The 19438-nt window shown below is 43.7% G+C and overlaps 1 protein-coding gene across 10 annotated transcripts in view; it reads left to right on the top strand.

Annotated features, from left to right (window-relative positions):
- The first annotated feature begins 7641 nt into the window (after window positions 1–7641).
- The window catches only part of SLX4 (SLX4 structure-specific endonuclease subunit), a 38143-nt gene continuing 26346 nt past the window's right edge, over window positions 7642–19438 (top strand). For 2 of the 10 annotated variants that reach the window (XM_080383501.1, XM_080383500.1), the window contains exons 1-5: window positions 7642–7900; window positions 8565–8643; window positions 15139–15241; window positions 16984–17731; window positions 18570–18833. In XM_080383501.1, coding sequence (XP_080239627.1) covers window positions 17362–17731; window positions 18570–18833 — 634 coding nt within the window. In that variant the 5' untranslated portion in view covers window positions 7642–7900; window positions 8565–8643; window positions 15139–15241; window positions 16984–17361. Of the gene's footprint in view, window positions 7950–8564; window positions 8644–14560; window positions 14685–15138; window positions 15242–16983; window positions 17732–18569; window positions 18834–19438 lie in introns of those variants that run through there. The other 8 variants (XM_080383492.1, XM_080383495.1, XM_080383498.1 and 5 more) reach the window with 7 other exon arrangements.

A 19438-nucleotide genomic window follows, 5' to 3' on the forward strand; every position in this document is an offset into this window, starting at 1 on the left:
CCTTTTCACTCTTCCCCTTACTTTTTTGATCTTTGTGTCTTTCAGCTTGTGATTTGTTGTTTCTTCTTTCTTCAGGGCATCAAGCCACTGGACAGTGGTGGGAAGAGAGGGCTGTGAAAACAATAGTAGGTAGTAGCAGAGTGTGGAGGGAAAGCAGGAGAATCTGCAGCTACAAACCCTGTTAGCCTGGACTTTGAAAATTAAGTTTAGCTCTTTGAATCCTTTCTAAGGAGCAATGTCTGTTCAGCAGAGAGGCCTTTTGTAACAGAAAGTGCCATACTAGATTTCCCTCTGTGTGTCTGGTTTACACTGTGCAAACTGGTTTACAAGAACTCCTCCTCCTGCTCAGTGGGGGCTCTGAGGCAGCCATGATATTTGTTTAGCTAGTCTTTAAATTGCCAGATTAAGATTCTGAAACTGGATTTGGTTAACTGGATGCTCTGCTGGACAGGACAGCCTCCAGCTCTTTAAGCTAAAGGAAGCCTGGCTGTACAAAGAGGAATGAAAAGAGTCTGCTGCATTGATATATAAACATGCAGGAAGAATTACTAGATGATACATGGATGTGCAGAGGCTTGTAGGACGCTTGAAAGGAGCAATACAGTGTGGCCACTTCTCAGTGCAGGGTGTTTCGTGAACACAGACTGAAGAAATTAAAACCTTTGGTGAATTTCTGATGCTAATGACAGAGTGGCTGAGTGCAGTAACCTGCTAGCTGGTCACCTGGTGCTCACTGATGAAGTGCCTAAAGTGGCATCTGTTGATACAATGCCTGAACTGAACCTGGATGCTAGTTTACAAAATTTGATGCAGTGAGAAGCAGAGTATGCTTACTGTGAGACAGTCATGAACCATCTGACATGTCTTTAGCCTCTCCAGTCCTGGGAATCCTCCAGGAATCTGAGCAGCCCTCGAGGTCCTAATTTTTTGTTATGAGAGATTTGTGACTACAAGATCAAATGAGATATTTGTTACTGGAGTGCAAACCTACCTTTTGTCACTGTACCCATCAAACACAGTGAGGGTGGTGATAGTCCTGGGAACCTCTATGCAGCAAGGAGCAGTAGCAGCAGTAGCAGGAGAGTGTTTTGACCCAAATCTCACATACTTTATCATGCTGCTTTGTCTAAGCTTCATCACTGCATGTGCCAGCAGCTTCTCCTGGTCCTCACCTCTCAGGCTCAGCTTTCCGTTTTATTTTGTGAAGATTTGGAGAGAGTGCTGCTATATGAAGATTCTATGCGTGGTTAACAGAACACATCCCAGTGGAAAAGTGGGATGTGTGGAATCATGTTGATGACACAAGCTGAAGTGCTGATAGAAGTACAGGTGAGTCGCTTGAAAGCTAATCTGTAGGTGACTTGGTGTCTGAAAGGGCCTCCACTTGGATGCGACAGAGGCTCTTTGGTAAACGAGCAGTGTAAAAGATGGTTTCAAATGTAATGGTAAGCGGGAGGCATGGAAAGCTAGTTAGAACCTGGTTTTTCACTTTCTGCACAACCTTAAAATATGCTGTGCAAGCAGAGAAGGCCTGTATGGATCTTGCATCAGAACTTCAGTGCTGTTTGTAGTGGTAAAGCTGCGGTTGTACTCTTCCAGCTCCCATGCTCTCCACTCAGATACTAAATTACTCATCCTCAAACGCATTGTATCACTAAGCAGTTTCCAACCAGCTTGTGCTCTTCCCTCGGTGAGAGTAGTGCCCCCCATTTCTCTAGTACATTGAGGTGAACCAAAAGTTCCAAGAGCATGCAACATGTGTGAACAGAGCTGTGACATGCCCAGCATGGGCTAGTTATGTCCTTTATTTCTGTTTTTGCTCTACCAGATTTCCCCATGGGATGGAATTAGGGATCTCCAACCTGGAAAAATCTCACAGAGCTTATTTGACTTCCAGGCTGTAAGCAATGCTGACTCCTGCTTTGTGCAGAAAATTGATCTATCGGGTTTGATTTTTACTGGGACCTCATTAACTGCTGGCTGTCTCATTTTTTGGTGGGAGGTGGGTTTTGTTCGTTTTTTTGCAAGTTAAACTTTGTGTGCTGACAAACTGTTGGTGATAAACAGCATGCCTTCTCTCCTGCTCTGCCCAGGCTCATCAGCTGCAGAGTCAAAACTATATCCTTCGGGGCAGAAGATGGAAAATATTTATAGGCAGTGAAATCTAGTTTGAAAGGACATTCCTGAGACCTCGTGCTTTTAAACTTGGACAGAATCCCTCTCACGTCTGGCTCAGGACCTTGAAACTGGACCGGCCCATAAAGTAGTTCACTGGGCCAGATTGAGAACAGAGTTTTCTCTCGTCCAGACTTCCTGCTGAGACTATCGAGAGTGTCTTGGATAGGCTCCAGGTCTATGATTTATGGACAAACCACAGGCCAGGAATCTGCAATCTAAGCTCCTTGAGCAGCAACTGTTTAAAACATTAGGGGAAGAAATGGCCACTCTTTCCAAAAGAAGAAAACTTGGGAGCCGTTAATAATGTTTAGCGCTTCTGTAGTGCCTCACAATTGTTAATTAATCCTCCCACTCTCCTTGTGAAGTAAGTCACAATTGTTCTTACTTTACAAATAAGGTCTGCATGGAGCTTAAATAAATTTCCCAAAGCAACAGGGAATCTGAGTTAGGGGCACAGCCCAGAACACAAGAATCCCAGCACAAAGTGAAACAAACCTCCTCCAAGATCCAGAGGCATAAAGACAAGTACCTGCTGGGTTTGGATGAGGTAATAAACACAAATGTAACAGCAACTTCAAGAGCTTCTCTGCCCAGTACCCTGTTCATTTGGAAATTCTTCCCAGGGCAGTTCTGGGTCTGCCCAAACCTTATCCATTGATATCATGTGGTTTCCCAGTAACTCCTGGGTTCAAAAATTCCTCAGATTTCAGAGAACACCTGAAAGCTTGGCTGCTTTCTGGAATTACCCTGTACAAAGTCCTTTCCAGCTGGTTCTCTCCCCTATTGCTTGGGAAGAAGAGGATGGCATGCTAAAATCTCTCTTTTTTTTCTACCCAGAACAGCTCATCCCTTGATGTGTCTGTAGTGGGGTTAAACATCGGTTTTCCTTTTCTTTCATCAGCAGGAAACTTTTCTTCCAGAGGAAAAAAAGGGGTCATCTGTTCTCCCTCTGCTCTCAGAAGCATCTTTTGTTTCTCCTTTACCTCCCCCTTTACACTTAACCGCCATCTTCTCTAGAGCACTTGGTGGCTGATGCTGTGGTTGCAACATAGTCTGAGCCAAGAGGGGAGCTGATCTGCCTGGACAATCATTTTCCTGTTCTCATCTATGACAGGAGGGTGCTCCTTGGTGCTGTCTTCCACTGTCAGTCCTGGACCACCTTACAGCAAGAATTTTATCTCAAATCACAAGCCCCCTTCCCATTGCACTCCTGGAAAAAGTCTGGAGTGTGAACAGGTGGGAATGGGTAAAAAAGTCTGCTGTAAGTCCTGGTTGAAATGGAATAGTTGGCAGGAGTGCAAGGACCAAAGGCTTCTAGTAGTACTTAAATTTGTAAGGACTCCTGACGGTCTCATTGCTGTTAATCTATTTAGAGCAGCAGGAAGGATGAAAAATTGGTGAAAGAAGCAGAGTTTCCTCCTCTTTTTAAATCTATGTAGCAAAAGGTATTGTAATGAATTGTCCATTAAATGTATCTGCCCAACTTTATTCCAAATGTGAAGATATTATCTGCAAGGGATTTGGGGTCAGGTAACAGCAGTTAACAAAGCAGCAGTCTGTGAAGCCAAGCAAAGCTTGCTTCTCCTTTTGCAGCCCAAGTAAATGAGGGGTAATTGGGGTTAAATCCTGATCCAGAAGTAAATCAGTAAGTAAATCCTTCACGGAACTGTCCCAGATTAAATCCTTAGAAACTCGGGAAGTCAGAGCTGTGACAGGAGGCAGAGGGAGATTAAACTTGAGTTTTGTTTCACTGATGTAGCTCCGTCACTGGATTTGTTCTGTCTCAAGTGGTTTAGCAGATATTTTAAAAAACAAGTGTACTAAGTTATCTTGTTTCAAGGAATCAAAGGATATGGTTTCATTTTTTAGTTAGGCACTGTATTTTTAATGTTTAGAAATTCTTAGCATGTTTAATGCCCAGTGCCTTTACTGAATGATAGTCATTCTTCTTGGAAATTATAATTCATTGCACCTCCCAGGAGAACAAGGCAAATTTTGGTTATAACAAATTAATTTGACATGCACACTCTAACTTGTGCTGTGTGACTTACTGAATGGAAACATGCATATTTTTCTGGCAGGCTTGCAAGAGGAGATGTAGTGGCATGCACCATCCCAAAATTCACATTTTAGTGGAAAACAAAATGAACCTGCTCTGAAGAAAACACTGCATTGTTGCTTGTTTTGCCCTTTCAAGAGACTCAGCACACTGAGTATTGTGCTGAGCTCTGTCATCCAGCACGGCTGAAGTCCATGAAAAGGGCAAATTAATACCATAAATTAATGCAAACTCTAAACTTTACTCATTTAAATTGGCCTCTGTGGCTGCTTCTCTGGTCACTACGGACCTGGATTGAATCAGTTTCTATCCAAAGCTTTAAAAAATTATTCTGGAGCTGCCAGAGCCACCGATGTTACAAGTCTTAACACAGACCAGTGGATCTGCCCATCAGACTCAGCAGGGTAACAAAGTGAAACACAAATTTTGAGAACTGCTGACTGCAGTGTACTGGGGATAAATATGTATATGTATATATAATATACACGTACTGTGTGTATTCATAGATATGTAGATAAACATATTCACATCTTTACTATAAATAGCATTGCATGGTGAATTCAAGCAGTTATTTTAAAAACATTTTAGTATTGGCAATAGTGTCCACAAGTTCCATAACTGTTGTTTTCTTTAGAGACAGCTCAAAACCAAAGTGTGATAGTAAATATCCTGTCTTTTACACCGTGTATCCAAAGTGTTGCTATTTCAGGGGCCTGCTAGCATCTACACAGTTGTAAATCACTGGAGAATACCACTAGAATGCACTGAATTAAGCCAAGATGTTCATAGAGTCTAAAGCACTGGGGCCCTATGCCATCTCTGATACAGAGCTGTTCCCTAGTGGGAAGAAAAAGTGAATTATTTAAAAATTGCTAGCAGAAGTCAAGTAGGTCTACATGGAGAATTTGATCATCTGCCTCTGATCAGCTGCCTGATTTTGGGAGAGCTGCTGCTTCTCTCTGTACCTCTAACTGTGGTTGCATGTTCTAGCTGATGGTGGGTACAAATAGCGAATAGAGCCTGTTGCAGCGACCACATCCTTGTTTCCTGAGGTTAGAAGCCTTGAAACGTCCTGTGAAATAGATACCTGTTTGGTAGCCAATTTGTACTGTTAAATGTCGGTGCTTTTGGACCCATCTGTATTGGAAATGCTGCAATTCCTCTGGCTCTTTTCAATGCAGACTTCTAGAAGGCTGCACTTGCGCACATCAGCAAGGCTCAGGGTGTTTGTGCTACTCACGTTGAGCGCAGTAAGCTTTAAAGGATTCAAGCAGTGAAAAAGCAGATGCTTGTGAGTGGTACGTGCTTCACATTTCTCAGGGGCCCTTTGCTTTGGTATCTCAGCACTTTTAGAATAGAAAATTGTGCTTGACTATGTGAAATGCAGTAGAAGAGCTAGAGGCTGTGGCGTTGCCTGGCAGCCACGATGTGGAGGCTGATCTGGCGAAAGATGTGTGTATTTGCTTTGTTCAGTGGTGTTTCGAATGCCGATGGGCAGTTTCCCCAGCTGAAGGTGTGTGACAGGGTCTGCAGGCTGTCCTGTGCCTTCTGGAGATGCCCCTCCAAGTCTTCTTGGTTATTATTTAAATATTTGGTGATTTTGGATTCAGTTTGCATTTAGGGTATTGTGAAACAAAATGTTACTGTGACTTGGCTTGTCACTTGTTACTGCTTGGTTCTTGTGGAACCAACAGTGTCTGGGTACCTCATAACTGGAGTATTTTTCAGTATGTTTGTGCAATGCGCACTTGCAAGTTCTTGCAGGGTTTTTCTTCAGAGTGTTTCTAATTCCCTTAAGTGTAGCAACTTTAGAAAGAACTTGAATAAACTAGCAGAAGTGTTGAAAGACACAAACCAAAGGATTTCTTCATAATCAGTTTTGGGTTCTCACACTGACATGGGCACATTGCATCTCATGGGGAGATTCACTGCAGAAAATGCATCCATCAGTCCCACCAAAATAAACAGGCCACTAAGTATTTGCTTAAAATTCAAGGGTTTCCAGCTAAAATTGTTTGATTTGAATTTAGCATAGGTTAAAAATTAAATTGCTTTGCTGGAAGTGAAAATGCATGGTGCCTTGGGAGTTTGTTCTGTTTTAAAAGTTGTAGTTAATTATTTTTCTATAAGCTTTCCAATTAGGCAAGGCTATGACAGTGTTGGGCTTTTTTGGTGATGTCAATTATGGATCAAGATATAATTATGGAAAAATAAATGTTACGTGTGAAGGAGTCATCATATTGCTCACAATTAGAAGTATTTGTTCGTAAAGTGCCTATCTTGCTGGTTTTGAAGCACACTAATTGGAATGTGAGCCCCAGCATGTTCCGTGTGCCGCTAAACCTCTTCCCTCTGCTTCTTGACCTGTTAAGAAGTGTTACCCAGGAGTGATTTTGCTTCTTGCTGCATCCATACCAAGTATTGAGAAAAAAATCCTGATTTCAACACAAAACATGCATTCAAAATGCAAGTCCCATGTATGACCCCCCCACGCTCACCGCATCTCTGGTGATTTTATACCTACAGGCCCTTGGCCGCAATTAAGTGTGTGTTTAAGAGAATTAAGAGAAATTCTTAAGCAATTAAGAGAAAAAGATTCTTGATCCTGACTCCAAATTAATATTCAGTATAAGGTCTCTTGAGTTCTGTAGTTGAAAAATGGCATCCATTTTCCTGTTCAACCCCTGGTATTAAGTACAGAATAAATAGGCAATGTTCTTTCTTTTGACAGATAAAGGTTGGTAAAAGCTTGAGCTACATAACTGCTCGCCTAGGTGTTTCAATATGTCCATTAATTTCCATATGAGCAGCGCAGCATTTGTTATAAACCCAAAGCATTACAATTATAATGGGCTTTAGTTGCAGCTTTGCAGCATGCAAACCCGTACCTTAGGTTTTAGATGTGAAGATGAGTGACTTTAAATGATAGCTCCATGACTATTAACAGGTGGTATGAAGTTCTCTCCCTCTTTCCAATTTATATTTTTCTACATACGAACATTTTGATAGATCCAAGTCCTTTAAAAATATTCATCAACAACGCTACGCTGTATGCTTTACTCTTTCGGTGGTGTTTTTTCCAGACTCGTTGTTCGCCTCAGTTACAACCCGAGCCGAGGCTCTAATCAAACCTACGAGCACTTAAGGCCCGCCGGGGCTGGGGGCGGGCCGGGACCGGCCGAGGCCCTGTGGTGCTGCATGGCGGCGGGAGGCGGCCGGGCCCGCCGCCGCTTCCCCTGGAGCACGGCCGCCCCCGGCGGCCGCCGGACCGCTCGCCTCAGCCCGGCCTCGCATCAGCAGGCGCCGCCCAGCGGCGCCGCCTGCCCGGGGGGGAGGCTCCCGGCCGCTGTCCCGGCGCGGGAAGCCCCTGAGTCGGCTTCGCGGACAGGCCGGGCCCCGCTGAGGGAACAACTGGGGGGGGGTGGGGGATCACCACAGCAACCAGTGGCGGGAAGCCAGTGCGCCTGCGCGGGGAGGGCGCGGCCGGGGCCGGGTGCGCACGCGCAGACCCCGCCGGCAGGAGGCTGCCAGGAGCGTGGCGCATGCGCGGCGGGCAGGCCGCGGGGCCAGCGAGACGGTTGGCGCCCCGCGCATGCGCTTCGGTTGGGCATCGGGGCTCCCCGGCGGGGAGCGGTGGCCGCCCGTGTCGCGGCGGAGAGCGAGGTCAGCGGCGGGCCGAGCCGGCGGGCAGCGCCCTCACAGCGGCGGCCGGGTGGGCAGCGCTACCGGGGCGGCGGCGGGCGGGCTGGCGGGCGGCGTGACGTCATGACGCCGGCGCAGTGAGCGCGGCGCGGCGCCACCTGCTGGCCGGGAGGCGCTGGCGTCGAGCCCTGGGGCTGGCGTTACCTCAGGGTGTGGCGTCATGCGCGGTGGGACGTGACGTCAGCGGTGGGACGTCATCCCCTCGAGGGGAGGGGGAGGGGCGTGGTCGCTGCGGCGACGGGGCGCTGAGGTGAGCACCGCGTTCCCTCGGGGCCCCGCCGGGCCCGGGAGCGCTGGCGCCTTGGGGGGCCTCTGGCAGGGTCGGGTGGGCGGCTCGTCGCTGTGTGGCAGCTGTTCCATAGGGTGAAGTGCCATCCTTGACGTTAACGCAGCATCACAAGCAAAAACTGGGTGCTAAAGGCGAGGTGTTCAACGGCAGGCCTGCTTGCGAGGGTGTCAAGAGTTTAAGCATGCACAGGCAGCTGGGAGGATTCATTAAAAACTCTGTTTAATGCATCCAGTCTCAAAGCAAACTTCTCTCGAGCAACGTTATCAGGGAGAGCAATTCTGAGGAGTCCGGCAGCTGTTCCGTGAAGCAACATGACATTTTATCTTTCTGTTCCAGGCTCAGCGGCACGAGGACCAGCGTATGGGCCTGCCTTGGTGGGGAACAGTCGGTGTCGGCTGTTTTACCAACACTTTGTGTAAGTGATGCTCGTGCCGCATATACACATAAAAGATGCTTCTTTTAACCATCCTGTTTTTAAATAATGCCAGAATTGTGTATTTACTGTGCAAAAACATCTATTATTTGTACTAAAATAGTTTTGAGTCTAGTAAAGCCCAAGGGCAGTAACATTGACTGATGGTCTGTCTGCTGGCTTCTGTATAAACTCTCAAAAATCAGGGAGTACAGTCCCTGATTTGACTGCAAAAAATGACCCTTGTGTGGTTGGCATTCATACCTACTTAAAATGCTGTTCTTCGTCTCCCTCCAGGTCCCTTTTCTCCCCTTTGATTTTGCTGTTTGGATTAAAACATTTTTCTGAATAGCCAGAAGTCACTGTATTTCTTGATGCAATACGGGGTGTCAGAGGCAGACTGGAAACAAGCAGAAAGAATTTTTATCGTAAGCTTTACATTTGGAAGAAAATAGACCTCAAGTTCTTTTGAGCATTTTCTTTTCCCACTGGGTCAATTTTCATGACACATTTTTTCCAAAGAAACTGTCAAATGGTAGAAAATAGCAATTTAAACAGGATGTTTGACACGCTGTATGCTAGTGAAACAAACTATGCTTTGCGGTCCTCAGTTGTACATGACATCCTTGTCCAGGGTTTCTAGAAAGAATTTTCCTGAAAGCTAAACACAGAGGAATTGATATCACTGTCTGAGAGCTGACCTCTTGCTGTTATTGTAGCAGTCCATGGAAGAGGCACATTTGTGCATCTTTGAGATCATTGGTATGATACCAGCGTTTCCCAGAGCACTCACACCAAGTCTGTAGGTAACTATATTTAGATATTGAGAAGGTGAAGAAGCTAAGTTAATAGTTTAATAGGAAAAAATGTAAAAAATGTATTTTCAGAACAGTAAGCCAAGCCTGTTTGTGATAGAAGCTGGAATATGGAGAAAAGATACAATAGCATGAAAACATCATAAAGCGACATACCCACAAAGTAATGTGTATTTTGCTGTAGCTCTTCTATGTGATTTTAGCTGAGAAGAGAGCAAGTTATTAGCTGTTATATATCAATGAAACATTAGTGTAAAAGATATATTATTAGATCACCTGTAGAAATCCATGATGAATTTGGCCACCTTTTCAAAGTAAGCATCTTTCTATTTCAGAGAATGTGGGGAAATCAAGATACTGCGTTAAATTTCAGTTTGTATTTGGCTTTTGTGATTATAAGCTTCAACATAATCACAAATCAGGAGACACACTTTTTGAGAAAAAGTAGTATCAGTAGAATTTACATTGTTTTAAGTGAATGTGCCCTTTAGAATACCATTGTCTTATTGGAGAGAAATGGCTTGAATGTTTCACATTGTGTTCTTACTTCTCTTTATATGCACTTCTTCATTAATTATTCAGTTGGTTTTCTTTCCGCAAACATCCGTAAGGCAGATTGCTCCATTCTTGATGTACAAAATGATAAAGTTGTTTGACATGGTCAAAATTACCTGTATCAGGGTGGAGTCAGACACCTGGGATAAGGTCACATTGTGGTCAGTTTGTAAGAATGACTGCCTGTGTAAGGCTTTGTGCTGGGTCCTGAAAAGGCAGTGTGAAAAGCTATGTGCCACTGGTGCTGTATGAGCTGTAGGCCATGTGTCCTCTGGAATGAATCATGCTGTAGGTTCACTGTCACAATTTCACCACAGTTTTCACTAGGACCAACTATAAAGGAAATAAAACCTTTTTACTGTTAAAGCATATGTATTGATATGGCCACAGACTCATATAGGGGCCCACCATCGTTCTGATTAGCTGTCCAGACTGCTTAGTCCTTTGTAGTTGTTGCTCCCCAGGATAGATTTACCTACGCTGTAAGTATGGCCTCGGCCCAAAACAGGGACTTTGTGTTGAGATTTGTGCTAGTTTACCAAGTCGGCTGCATCGTTCTGCCTCTCTGTCATCAATGCTATCTAACAGTTCCCTTCTCTGCATCATCAGGCAGCTTGATCAGTGGTGGTTTATGTCTCTCCTAACTCATTTCTTAAGTCTAAGTAATAGAAGAGCGAGATAGGCAGAGAGTTAATCTCTGAGGGATGTACTAGAAATATATGCTCTCAATGACTGCTGTTTGCAGTTGCATTTTGAAACCTATCTAGCTACATTTTAATAATTTTTTAAATGTGTTGTATTGATTTTGTATATTTTTAATTAATCATTTTGTCCCTCGATACTTTTTTAATGGTTTACAGAAGAATTACACCTCTGTTAACACACAGAGGTCTCATTAAAAAGGTATTAGCTTAATGTAAGAGATCTTGGTTTTCATAAAACTGTGTTGATTGGTATTAATTTTATTATCCATCTTTATTCAGCAATTCCCATATAAGCCATTTCTTTAACAGCCTGGCGTTGATCTCAGTCTGAAAGACGGGTGTTTACTTCCCTGATTGTCCTTTTTGAAAAACCACAGTGACTTCTACTTGCAAATGATCCAATTCTGTTGACAGAAATACCTTCAATAGCTGCTTTTCAGTATGCTTTGGATTACTGTTAGAGTAGGCTACTTTCATCAACATCATGGGATGGATATTACAAGAATATTTAGTATTCTCAGTATTAACAGTTCTGCAGTTTTTTTTGTAATGATCTAGTGGCCTTGGTAGTTTTTTCTTTTTGGTTTTGACGTATACCAAAAGGATCTTCTTGAAAATCCTTACCTTTTCTGACCAGGTAACTAATCTTATGTAATTTTACCACCTCCTCATTCTGATACAGTTCATTGTTCATATTCAGTGCTATGCAGTTCCCTTACATGTTGATATTTTACATGTCTGGTTTTATTACTATTCTGATTATTCTTCTTTCTGTGAAAACCAAGTTAGGTTTTAATAAGTATTGTTCTCTTTATTGATTTTGGGGGCCTCTACTGAAATGTTTTTATTCGCTCCTTAATTCACCGTTGTATTTTTCTGTTTAATATTTTTTTGTTGTTTTCAGTCAAATCACATAAGCATTTTTTGAAACACCAGCTGCATATATTTCTGATTTGTATGCTACTGCGTTTGCATACAAGCCATGAGCATTTGCACCTGAGCAACCGTTAGTTTTTATTTTTATATTCACTTCCCCTTTATCTTTCCAGAGGAGGTATGAAGTAAAAATTTTCTATCTCAGTGAAGTGCTTTATAAGGTAAGGTTAGTTTCTACAGTATTTGAAAGGTAGAGGGACATTTTGTCATGTAAGTAGTAATTTAGAATTCATGTCTGGAATGTAACAGATTTTTTTACTGTCTATGAAATCCTTTGCCATGTGTACAAGGTACTACCAGGGGAGGTGCAGCCTTGAAAAGAAATAAGAGCATGGTACTCTGCCAGGATGTTAGGAAACAGAAGTGGGTAGTGTCAGGTAGGCATTGATAATCGTCACTGCTAAGATTGCTCATTGGAATCTGATTATGATTTTCCTAGCTATCATTTCCTTCCTTATATAGACTTAATTTGTCATCTCCTATTTTCCACGCCTGATTTTGGTATCCTTTTCTAGCACAGGAAAGCTGGCAGAGACCTGAACAAGAGGGTGAATACCTGACTGGATTCTGTTCTGCACTTACCTTTGTTCTTTCCTCATAGAGCAAGTGCTGCTGTCCTCAGTGTTAATTTATTTGTGGTTCTACAAACACAGAGACCCTGCACTGTACAGATCTAGTGTTGTGTCTTTGTAAAATAGTGTTGGTGATAAAGGTATTGGTTAGTGCAGGAACCTGGAGAGAACAGGCTGTAGTGAAGAGACTCTCTAAAAGTATGGAAGATAATACGCTTTTTCAGAAGTTACACTGTTGACATGTAGGTTCTCCATCAGGAACCTGTAGGAAGATTTTTTTGTTACAGGATTCGGTCTGGAAGAATCCCTAGGGACTGCCTTCTAGTGTGGTTTCCAGAACAAACACTACAGAAATTCTTTCCCTTTGCAGTATTTGTACTGGCTTGATTGAAAGTTTTGCTACCTTCAGATCTTTAGGCCACAGCTTTCACAAAAAGAGAAGGGGAGGGAGCAATAGAACTTTTAATGCCAACACAACAGCATGCATCCCATCATCCTGTCCACTGTCAACGCTCTGTAATTAGCGGCATCACTTCATACGGGCTGTGGCAATTAACTAATTTCTGAAGACTAAGTTATCAGTCACTTTGATCCCATTCTTTGACGTTCCGTTAAGTTCTGGCCAGCCTTACAGGACTGTCAGGACCACTCCTATGTTGATCTTGCTGGTGGAGGAAGTGGGAGAAGGTGCTTCTGCTGAGAAAGGTGCCACCCTTCCTGCAGCAGCCCACTCTGCCGGGCACACAAACAGAGCCTCACTCCATGTTTCCTGCCGAGGGGAGACGGGTGCTGCAGACTCAGCACCATGTCTTCCTATGCCCCATTAGGAATGCAGCTGCCTGTTCAGCTGCTTCACTGGTGGAGACAGGGGGAGAGGATCTGTCTGCAGAACGGGGTAATTTGTACTTTCACCACAAGGAAATGGTATGTATCAAAAACCAGGTTACTTTTTGCTTTGCTTTCTAGCGTTAAATAATCCCACTTCCCCAAGTATTTCTTGTGAAACCCAGGAAATTGCTCCCAAGGTAGCATGGCATTTCCCATTTTTGAAGGTATAGGGTCAGGCTTTCCTTAGAGATGAGTAATTGAGGAGGATATACTGCAGGGGAGAGAGGGGAGAAGGTATCTACTGGGTGTGGGTTGTTGAGGCCTACCTAACACTGATCTACACTTTCTAGCCATAATGGTGATGTATTCTTGGGCACTGAAATGGCAGGAGAATTGTTCCTGGAACAAATAGTTAAAAGTGGCAAGTGAGCAAGCCCAGACATATATTTGATTGCTCAGAAGAGATAGTGTCAAGTGGTGGGACTGCTGGTAGAAATATGCTCTAAGTTGTTAAAAGAGAGACTGCTCTGAAAGGTGGCAGGGTAGCAGATCTTTTAAAAACCCAAACAACAGGTAAAACAAGGATTCTGTGACTGAACTAAGGAATTACAAGGCAGGAAGTCTTTTATTAAACTGGCTAAAGTGATCATCAAGTTATTTGTAGATGTCTGTCATTATATATTTTTAACCTGATAGCATTTCATCAATGTGGTAGCCTAGTTTCTCTAGTAGACTGTCTCTCAGTAGTCTAAGGGACTGGTTTGAATTCATCAACAAATCAGGAAATAAAGAATGGATTAGTGTAGCTTGCTCAGAAATCCTTTGAAAAGGGGAAAGAGGTAAAGAATTATCATGAATGGTAAACTATCTGAGAGAGCAAACTGGCTGGAGGGTAGCAAACAGCATCCAAGCGTTCATTCTGAATCCACCTCAGCATGTGCCTGGTGGTCCTACTGGGCAGTGGCACAGCTTTTTGAGCTGAGTCGAGAGCACAGGTGTTTTCAGCAGGCTCCGAGCTGCAGGTGACACACTAACTAGATCATGAAATTCAGTGTGGAGGTGTGTAAAGTAGAGCACAGAGGTGGAAAAAGAGATAAATCATATGGAACACCTTAATGATACCAGATACTGAAAGAGCTCTGGGCATCTCTGTTCAGGTAAAACCTTTGCTCAACAAGCAGATCCTTTCAAACCGAAGAAGATGTTAGGATCTCTGAGGCCTGGATGGGGAAGGAATGTGAACAATATAAAGCTTCTTCACCAGCTGTATCAACAGTCTGCTGTCCGCAGTACTGGTCAGCGTGTCTCAGAAAAAGCAATGGAGAGTGAAGCAGCTTCAGAGAGTACTGATGGGGATGGTTAGGGGTCAGGAAAGATTCTCCTAGGAAAAGAGAAAAGACTAGGGCTCTTACTTTAGAGCACAAAGACTGGAGGATGTGATACATTTTAGAAAATACTGAGTGGTCTAAAGAGAGTGTATTCAGAGCTTCTGTCCTCCTTGTCTCAACAGAAGACAGTGAAGTACAAAGGATGCAAACAGAACTGATGAGAAGGGATACCTGAATTTTTTTCAGTTAAACCAGGGAGCTCAATCCAGTAGATGCCTATGAGCCTGAAAACAGCTGGATCAAAAGGTGAGGGTGTTACATGACTGGTTTAAAGAAAGTTACCAGGAAACAAAATTAGTCCCAACTGGAAAAGGCAAGGACAGACTATTTGTAGGATAAGATAACTCAGGCTGGAAGTGACCTCAGGAGGTCTCTAGTCTGATGTCCTGCTCAAAGCAGGGTCAGCTGTGGGGTCAGACCAGGTTCCTCAGGGCTTTATCCAGTCTGTCTGACCTGTTCTGCCTTCTGAAGGGTTCTGGGCTTTTTCTGCAATGGTGCTGCTCACTGCTGAGCTGAGCAGATCCTGAGCAATGCATCTAACTCACCTACTCTCACTTCAGGTACACAGGTTAATGGAAGTGGCAGAACTTAGCACCTTTGGAGCGTGTGCTGTCTCCTTCCCCCTGCAACTTGGAACTTGAGCAAAAAGAGCAGTCAGTACAAAATACACTAAATCTAACCCTTTCCTTCCCATTTCTAGGTTCCACCTTTCATTGTTACTGATCCTGCTTTGTACCACTTTGCTGATCCACATTTAGTTGAAGCAAACAGCTGGGCTATAGATTTGGCATCTAAGTGGATAGGTAAGTGCTGCTGTTTATTTTATTTGACCAACCTTGTGATTTGTTGAGTCCTAAAATCTTCCAAAATGAATTGAATACTATACTGAAAGAAATTATTTTCAAAGCCAATACTTTTCGAGCTCCATAAACTGGTCCGAAAGCTGGCTGTTAGGTACACTGATAGCAGCAGCATCAGAGATACTGAGGTGATGAACAGAGCAGGAGCCTGTAACTGCAAGTCTGGAAAGGGCAAGGAGAAAGACAGATACATTCTTAGGTGGTTTTGCATTGTTTGTATGTCTGACTTGCTCTACCTGGGGCACTGAACATTGGTTGCAAATGCAAAAGTGCTGATCTGTTTCAAAGTTTAATATCAGGAACTAACCATAAATAGTATGACATTACAAATGTGTCTTTGAGAGGTACTTAAAGCCATGGAGGATGTGAGGTTCTGTTTTTCTCCACGTTCTGTCTCCTACATAGAATAAAACGGTCAATTTACAGCGATAACTATACCAAGATTCTGTCCAGGAAAATCAAATTTATGAACTGGCTACATAAAACTTCAGTTTCTCTCTGACAGGAAATGACTCCAAGATTCACAGCAAAATCCTCTGCTGGTTTGGGAGCCTGAGTTTAAAATAAATAAATCCATTAACATCTGTAATTGCTTATAGGAAAGGCTGACCCATGAAAGTGTGTAACCAGCATTCCTTAGCCTTGCATGTCTGCAGCCAAGCCATTTGAGAAAACAATCTTGCATGTGTTTTTCCTGCTTTTTGAGTCTTTCTGTGCCCAGAGCTTTACTGGAGAAACTGAACCACAGCTGTTGCCATTCCAAGTGAAACACTCCAGTTTAAGCTTGAAAGAAATAGGTTTTGAGAGCAATATAAAACCTCTGGTAAAATAGTCAGGACCATAGTGAACTTAGGACTAGGAAGAAGACAATCAAAATGTCTAAGAATAGAGATCTAGTTTTAATGTTGCCTGGGGCTTGATGGCGTTTCCATCTGGACATTGTACCCAGTGCTGTTCCAAGTAATCCCTAGCTAGTACTGCTGTTCTTACTGTAGCTGAAAAGATTAAGAAACTCATTTAAAAATACCATTTGTTGAGTCTGTTTACCTTGTGTATTTGACAGCAATTTGTGGAACATGGTCGGTGCCACAGTTTATTGGGTACTCAGAGTTTAGCATTAGTTAGCAGGAGAGCTAATCCTAATGGTGAGCAGCCATGGATGTGAGAGGAGAGAAAGGATGAACATGTTTGATAGAGTTGTTCTCAGACTTGTCCCAGAAACTCTTCTGAAATGCCAGAAACTGCCTTTATTTACTTCTCAAAATGAGATCAGGCTCTCCTCTTTAAAGCTGCAGTGTCTCAAAGCTGAAGTTTACAGTCTAGAGTAGCTGTCTTGATCTGAAGGACTTTTTTTTTTTTTTCCCTCCCCTGCTGCATTCACTGGTCTTGTGTTATATAAATGTACATGTGAATACATATACAAAAAGGACAGTCTCAAATCCTCAAAAAGCTCCAGGACAAAAGCCTACTCAGTATCAGATACCTGTTTGGAAAGCTTTCCTCTTCTTTCCTAATGGGGCTTGTGCATGTCTGTAGTACAATTATAGAGACAGTGTTTTGGGTCAATATATGCTTTTTCTAATCTTACTGGTTTATGCAAATTCTCTCCTCCTTCAGAGTTCTACACCAGCCCTGTCTGCATATACCATCCCACATAACTACCTTCTTTTATTTCTTTCTTTAAGGGCTTTAGTAAGTGTCTTTCTGAAGCTCTATCATGAAGATCTTGTGCGTGCTCTGCACAAATTGAGGTGCTGAACTCATGGTCTAGAGACCTCTGAAGAATCAGCTTGTGAAAGCAGGTGGGGTCCTTGGAGAGAGAACATGCTCTACTAAATGGCTGTGAATTAACTGTGGAAGAATGAACAGTCAGAACAGCACAGAAGTGCCCGCTCTGTTGACCTCATTGAAGTCTGGAAAATGAACATCCATGAGGTGGTAGAAGTGAACTGGTGAAAATACCAGGTCACGGGTGATGCAAACCTGAACTGATTCTAGTATCTCCCCCTGCCTCCCAGTCCTCACAGTGTCATTAGGCCAGTGTTACTGGAACCTGCAGGCCAATGGATGAACAGGACAATGATTTTAAAGAGTTGTGGGCAAATCTTTTGAATAGAGCAAAGAAAAAAGCTGGGGATGCTGAGGCAGCAAAGAGGGCTCAGAACAGGCCAAAGAGCACTGCAGCAAGAAGCAAATTAAGAAGAGACAGAGCTGTTGCTAAGAGCCAAAACCATCATCGCTTACCAGCAGTGAAAGAAGGAAACTTATCTCAACATTTGGGTCCAAAAGAACAAATGTTGGTGCATAAAGAAGATGATGACACTGTGGCCTGTAGTAGTGGTGAGACTGCACAAGGGGATGGAGAGAGAAGCCCCTTCCCTGCCAGCCAGCTGAGTACAGTGGCCAGCGAGTGTAGCCAAAGGGCTCTGACAGGTGAGTGAACCAAAATCATTCAGACAGAAAATAGACTAGGACTGAAAGGACTCTAGTTCAGTGGAGGTCTTCAAAAGTCCATCTGGAGGGGACATACAGAAGAACTGACTGAAGCTGGCTTGCATCTTGTGTTTCCATCCATACTTAGCTACTTAGGCTTATCTAGGTGTTTAAACTGATAAATAAGGTCAGCCAGGAAAAGGGTTATTTTGCACCTGTCCTGTCCTGATCACCCTTTCTTAAGTATGTGTTGCTGACTGCACTCAGAGTCAAGATACTGGGCTGGTGAGATCCATGGTCCTGTCTTGGATGCTGCCCGTAGCCACAGGATACCTCAAGCAGAACAGTGGTTTTCTGAGGTGTTAGCCTAGCATTGCCTCTGCCTCTTGCTTGTTACCACTGTACCTTTGGGAACTCTGGGTTCCTTCAGCTCAGAGCCTGAAAATTTGAGCCACAAGTAGGGTGTGGAGATCAAAAACCAGCAGGAGCCACAGGATGTTCTGCTGTGGGAACGCTGGGGAGAATGGTGCTGTAGGGCTGCCTTGCTTCTTGTTCTCACTAGAGACCTTCAGGCAAGGCCTTCCTTAATATTCCTTCCTCTAAAAGGGAAAGAGAGATACTTAAACTCCGCTGTAGCACAGAAACCTGATACTGTTACTGTGGTTATAAAGTCATGCAATAGTTAGACAAATTGTTCGCTTCTTCCTCTAAGAATGGCTGTTGCAAAACTGAGCCTGACTTAGGCTGCTGTTGGGGAACCTTCTCAGCAGCTCTGTGGGCAACTCAGCTGGGTGTTTAAAACTGACTGGTAAAGCTCTGGTGTTTTCTCCCCGTCTAGTAAATACCCAGAGTGGCTGTTCCCAGACCACATTATCCTTCCATCCTGCTACACAGCCAGAGACCTGCTCTTCACCCACCTCAAAGGTACCGCCGCTTGCAGTGTCGAAGATGCGGGTAGCAGATCTGGTAGTGGAGAGAATGCAGCAGTTCAAGAGGGTGGCACCTGAGCAACTAAAACACAGCACAGATGATAGTTTGCCAAAGTCTGTAGCCAGCGGGGATTTCCCTGATGAAAGCCAGGGGCAGAACCCACCAGAGAATGGTACGTTTCTCCTGTAAGCTCTTGTATGTGCAGAAAGAGTGCTGTGGGCTGGTGTGAATGGTTGCATGAGAAGCAGTCAGGATTCCTGGGCTTTGTTCCCAGCTAGCCTAGCGGCTCCGCGTGCAGCACTGAATAAATCACTCCAGATCACTGAGAAAACTTGCTCTCTCTATTGTTCAAGAACTATTTGTACTTTGCTTCCAGCTCCTCTCTAAGGCTGAATTAACCTCATGTTAGATTCTAGAGGGATAATTACCTTCTTGGAAACAGGTTGAAATTCCAACAGGACCAGTGAACGTCAGGACAGTGTTAGGTACTATTAGGTAAATATGACTCTTAGGTAGCCCCCATCTTTGGTATATCTCCAGGCACTCTATAAGGTAATTTGTTCTGTGCAGATGAATTGAATCCACAGCAATTTTACTCTGGTTTTCTTCTTTAGAAGTCAAGGCCTTGTTGGTCCTGTATGGACATAAAACTGCTGTGTAATATGTAATTTATAAGATTCCATGTTCTCTCCAGAAACTTTTCCAAAACTTACCCTTTATTTGGCTCTGACTTGTGCTGTACTGTGAACAAATTGCCACCTCCTGCTCCTCTGCTAG

The sequence above is a fragment of the Falco punctatus genome (genome assembly GCF_963210335.1).
Source record: "Falco punctatus genome assembly, chromosome: 4".
NCBI lineage: Eukaryota > Metazoa > Chordata > Aves > Falconiformes > Falconidae > Falco > Falco punctatus.